At 40.9% G+C, this 5,128-nt stretch overlaps 1 protein-coding gene across 1 annotated transcript; it reads left to right on the top strand.

Annotated features, from left to right (window-relative positions):
• Positions 1-642: 642 nt before the first annotated feature.
• On the top strand, positions 643-4,645 carry LOC129097374 (1-acylglycerol-3-phosphate O-acyltransferase ABHD5-like). Its single transcript, XM_054606208.1, has 7 exons — positions 643-709; positions 1,382-1,464; positions 1,700-2,102; positions 2,688-2,839; positions 3,202-3,313; positions 3,382-3,562; positions 4,396-4,645. The coding sequence occupies exons 1-7, from the start codon at positions 666-668 to the stop codon at positions 4,558-4,560; spliced, it is 1,140 nt and encodes a 379-aa protein (XP_054462183.1). The 5' UTR covers positions 643-665; the 3' UTR covers positions 4,561-4,645.
• Positions 4,646-5,128: the final 483 nt, after the last annotated feature.

Here is a 5,128-nt window from a genome sequence, read left to right as displayed (position 1 = left end):
TGTGACCAAAACGTTGCAACTACAGGTAATCCTAATATCTTAACCCAACAAAACCCACTTGTTCATGCATATTATACTTGTTCTTTAGCTAAATGTTAAATTGTTTCATTCCTAATTTTTGATTTTCATGTCGTAGGGGTCGAGTATTGTATATTAACGTTACCTCTGTCAAAATGAAGCCATTGGAGGTCAGCTGTGTAACTTTAGTGCATTGTTTATGGGTTAAACCCCTCTTAACGAATCCCTAGCAATTCTTCAAGTAAAGATAAACGGGCTGAGGGGGATTCCTCCATGCAAACCAGAGTTTAATTGTCAAGACATAAAAACGTGGCACACCTGAGCTCTGCACCGTCCACAGCAGACCACGCTGCTGCCTTCAGGTGTAGTCGGTCATACTAACTTTCAGCCATCTGAAAGCCCCTCCGAGTCCACAAATTACCTAAAAGCATAATTTTTTCATTCATATTTGTTTGTACCACCATGTATTATTAAATAAACACATGCTGCACAGACACATGCTTGGTAAAAGGGTATTTTGTGCTTACTTTAGTTGTAATTTGCACATTAAAGTTTAGTTGTAATTATTTACGGAATGTACTTGAACGCATCACGATGAGTTCTGTAAGTAGCCTTTCACATGGTTGCAAAAACCATCACAAAACATCATGCTGAGGATGGCAGAGGACATTCAACCTACCAAGGAGCACAGGTGAGTTTTCATCCATAAAGACGCTTTTATTTTGAAATCTACTTCATACACAAATGTTTGGTTGTATAAGTTTGTTTGTGGTTTCCCCCACATGAATGCAGTTTGTTTTGTGATGACCCAACTGGATTGTTTTCTTGAAAACAATTAAAATCTCTGTTAAAAGTGTGTAATTTCCCAGTAAAATTAAGTTAAATATCTGAATAACGTTAAATATCAGTTAAAATACATCAGTATCTGCATGGGTACATAATGTTCTATTAAGCAGATTGGTATACTAATAGAATAAAACAACTTTATTTAACTCTTTCGTGAAATATCCGCCTGTCTTTGTGTTCCCAACAGTTAATATGTGTTGGTATAACTGTCTCTTTATGTAATAAAGTCAACAATGCATATAGGGAAACAAGTCAACATTAAATTTACATGTTTTTAGTGACATCTGGTTTCAAAACACAAAGTGCAAGCTATGTAACTGGGCTTCACTCCAATTTGAGTTTACATCATGTCAAAGTTATCTACAAGGGGGATTCAGGGGAGTCCTGTGCAGATTGCATACCAGCCACGCTGATAACAGCAATGTCATGTGGTCAAAGTTCAAATTGTCTGTGTTTGCATGTACTTTACATGTTCTGTGTGTGCCACGCTTGTGCATATCTGCTGTCTAAACCACAGCTCCTGGATATTAAGTTGGCTTCCCTCTTGGTGCCCCACTTCTCCCTCTCAGCTGAAAGATGCAGAGGAAAAAATGCTCAAGAGTAAGTGTGCCGTTGATCCACTGCTGAGAACTTGAGAGTTGTTTATCAGTCATAAGTTGTGGTGGTGCATTGTCTAAATGCTGAGAGGATTTGCTGTCTGCAATACATCTAATATTTTGTCTTGCAAAAATTGTCAAAAGTACTAGTCTTATAAATCTGGAGCGGTTAGGATGAGTCCCATTTCTCTTACTTTTCCTCCCTCCTTTGTCTTCCCCTTGTCCCATGATTCTCCCAGATGTGAAGCAGCCTTTCTCTAGGCAACATATCTGCATATCCAACAACAACTATCTGTGGACCTTAGCGTTTTCCACCCAGCCACAGCCATGTTCTCCCCCCGAGCCCCCAGCCCAGTCCAGATCTCCTCTGGTTCTGCTGCATGGCTTTGGAGGCGGGGTTGCCCTTTGGGCCCAAAACCTGGACTCCCTCTCCAGCATCGGACCGGTCTACGCTCTGGACCTGCTGGGCTTCGGCAGGAGCAGCCGCCCCCAGTTCAGCACCGACCCGGAGGGGGCCGAGGAGCAGTTTGTGGAGGCGCTGGAGGAGTGGAGGGAGGAGGTGGGACTGGAGGAGATGGTGCTGCTGGGACACAACCTGGGAGGATACCTGTCTGCTGCCTACACATTCAAATACCCACACAGGTGCTTTGGTTTGTGTATTTAGCGCAGAACTAGCAACACAGTATCTTTAGAACTATTTTATGTTTTGTTCAAATTACATTTGTTTTCTGTTTAACGTGGCATTAGTCAACTTTCACTTCTATCATTTGGTTAGGGGTATAATTCAGAACCTAACGTTACTAGTAGAGACACATTGAGCTTCTTATTCAGACCACCAGGAAAAAAGCCAGAAATATATTCAGATATAACAACTTTTAACATTGCATTCCAAGCTTGTAAAACACATTGTAACAACTAAATACATTGATAAACATTCAATCAACTGTTATTTATTAATAAAATAATAAATTGTACACCAGCATCTTGGTAAAAAAATATTTTAAACCTCTTAAAGGCAACGCCAATTTGGTCAAAATGTATAAAGGTATACAAATGACATTCATCGTGTGTGTGTGTGTGTGTGTGTGTGTGTGTGTGTGTGTGTGTGTGTGTGTGTGTGTGTGTGTGTGTGTGTGTGTGTGTGTGTGTGTGTGTGTGTGTGTGTGTGTGTGTGTGTGTGTGTGTGTGTGTGTGTGTGTGTGTGTGTGTGTGTGTGTGTGTGTTCAGGGTAAAACATCTGCTGCTGGTGGAGCCGTGGGGTTTCCCAGCACGCCCAGAGAACCCCAACGACAACTCCTTCCCGGTGTGGATCAGAGCCATGGGGGCCGCCATGAGCCCCTTCAACCCTCTGGCTGGACTCAGACTGGCCGGGCCTCTAGGTCAAAACACACACACACACGTATTATTCCTTCTATTTCATATTCAGAAGACTAAATTTGAGGTTTAGCTTACTCTATAATTATAATCATAACCTTTAATTTGATTAGTGTACAATGGAGCGTGTTTGTGATGACTATACCACCTCATGTTAGTGGTATTGTTAGTTACTTTTAAAATGGTTTTCCACATAGAAAATACAACCAGTGAGACCCTTTTGCTTGGTAACACTAACAGGATGTTGCTTTGTGTTTTCTTCAGTTTTTTAGAGGTCAGAAGAAGCTGACAGTTTTCTTGTCATTGTTCTGGTTTGTTTGCAGCTGGTATACTAATATCTTGAAGTCAATATTCTCTCTCCTCTCAGGTCCAATGCTCATCCAGACAATCAGGTCGGATTTCAAGCAGAAATACTCCTCCGTGTTTGACGACAACACAGTGTCCGATTACATCTACCATCTGAATGCCCAGACTCCGAGGTGAGGAACGTTTCTATGTATATACCGTGCTGGGTTTATTTCTCTAACGTTATTTCTCTCTGTTTCAGTGGAGAAACGGCCTTTAGGAACATGACCATCCCCTACGGCTGGGCCAAGAGGCCCATGGAGGAGAGGATCCACCAAATCCAGGCTGACATTCCCGTTTCCTTCATCTATGGATCGCGCTCCAGCTTTGACAGTGACTCTGGATACGCGTTCAGGAAAACCAGACCAGATGTGTACATCATGGTAGGGTCTTTAAATAGTTTTGTTTTGTCTTTATTTATCAGTTTCATGTCAATAACATTCAGTATGTAAGGAAAGACACTACAGGTGATTAGGATAAACATTTAACTGATAAATATCACCATGAAATTTCCCCAGTTGTTTACTTAAATTAAGACAATTATCATTCATATTACAGGTTTTCTGAAATTGTTGTTTAAATCCGCAAATGAGGCATTAATGTATCAAATTTCCAGAACAGAAATCTGAACATTGGATGAAGCCAGATTCAAAATTCTTGTTTCATTTTGTTGACATATTAGAGTCCAAGATTTTTACTTAGGGGATTTTGAATATCTCTTTTTATCACTCCATTAATCCGAAAATTCTGTCCACAGCCATAAAAAATATAAATTATAAATGAACACACCCCTCTGTGAAAACCTTTAGAATATAGATGAAGGTTTGGTGTATGTAAGAGCTACTGAAGTCGAGATTTCTGACTCAGAGTCTAATATTTATTTGAGAGAACGACCTTTAAAGATATGTGTTGTGAAATAATATACATGGCGAAGAGACTACAGGTGAATAGAATAAAGAAAATAACTAATAGATGCAAATTTTCAGAAATGTTATGTTTAAATTAAGCAAATGAGGCATTATTTACATTGGTGGTGAATTCAGGAGAATTCTAAAGACCCAGATATACAAAGTAGTAAAATAAACACGTAAATGTGTATTTTGGGACTTTTCTTTTCACTTATGGAAGCAAAAGAGCTGAACATATCAATGTTTTTGCCTGTAGCCTCAAGAGAAATACCCATCTCAGGGTCTGTGTGTGTGTTTGTGTTTGTCAGGTGATCAGAGGAGCAGGCCATTACGTTTTTGCCGACCAGCCGGATGAATTCAACCAGACCGTCCTTCAGATCCTCACTGGGACGGGGGAGAGAAGCCAAGATGAGGGAACAAATCACCGAGCGCTCCCTCCTTCAGACGACACGCACACACAGGAGTTTGACTAACCCAAACCCAGTACACAGCCTCAGCTTCTTAACTGTAAGCCTCTTTATCCTGCACTTTACTCTTAAGAGAGAACCATCGCTGACTGAGGACACTTTATCCAATCTAGTTTTGTAAATAAATGTGAAATACAGTCTGTGTTGTCCATTTAGTTGAAATTCTGCAACGGATATTCTGAGAAACCGTTGTGCAACTCTTCTGCACAAAAAGAGAAATCATGTCTCAAGGGAGAATCTTGTTTTTGAGTTGAGGTCTAGTCAAATTGTACAGGATGTTCTTTTTTCTGATCCCTCACCCACTCTGTGAGAAATATGAGGAAGGAGGTGTTTCAGGGCAAAGGGCGGGTGTGGTTTTTATTTTATTTTTCAGGGAAACTTCCTCACTCCTCAGGAGACACTGTGACTCAGAGCAGCCAGCAGGTGGCAGCACAGCAACAGCATACGCACATTACCGTTTCAGAAGAGAGAAAACGTTGAACCCCTGCACAAAAAGCCCCTCACATGCATATTGAGTTGAGTGACCTACACTCAGGAGACCTGGACAGTGACGCTTTAAGAGCAGCACCACACT

Source organism: Anoplopoma fimbria, chromosome 10 (assembly GCF_027596085.1).
Source record: "Anoplopoma fimbria isolate UVic2021 breed Golden Eagle Sablefish chromosome 10, Afim_UVic_2022, whole genome shotgun sequence".
In the NCBI taxonomy this organism is placed as follows: domain Eukaryota; kingdom Metazoa; phylum Chordata; class Actinopteri; order Perciformes; family Anoplopomatidae; genus Anoplopoma; species Anoplopoma fimbria.
The sequence above is the reverse complement of the archived record's forward strand: the minus strand, read 5'-3'. Positions and strand labels throughout refer to the sequence as shown.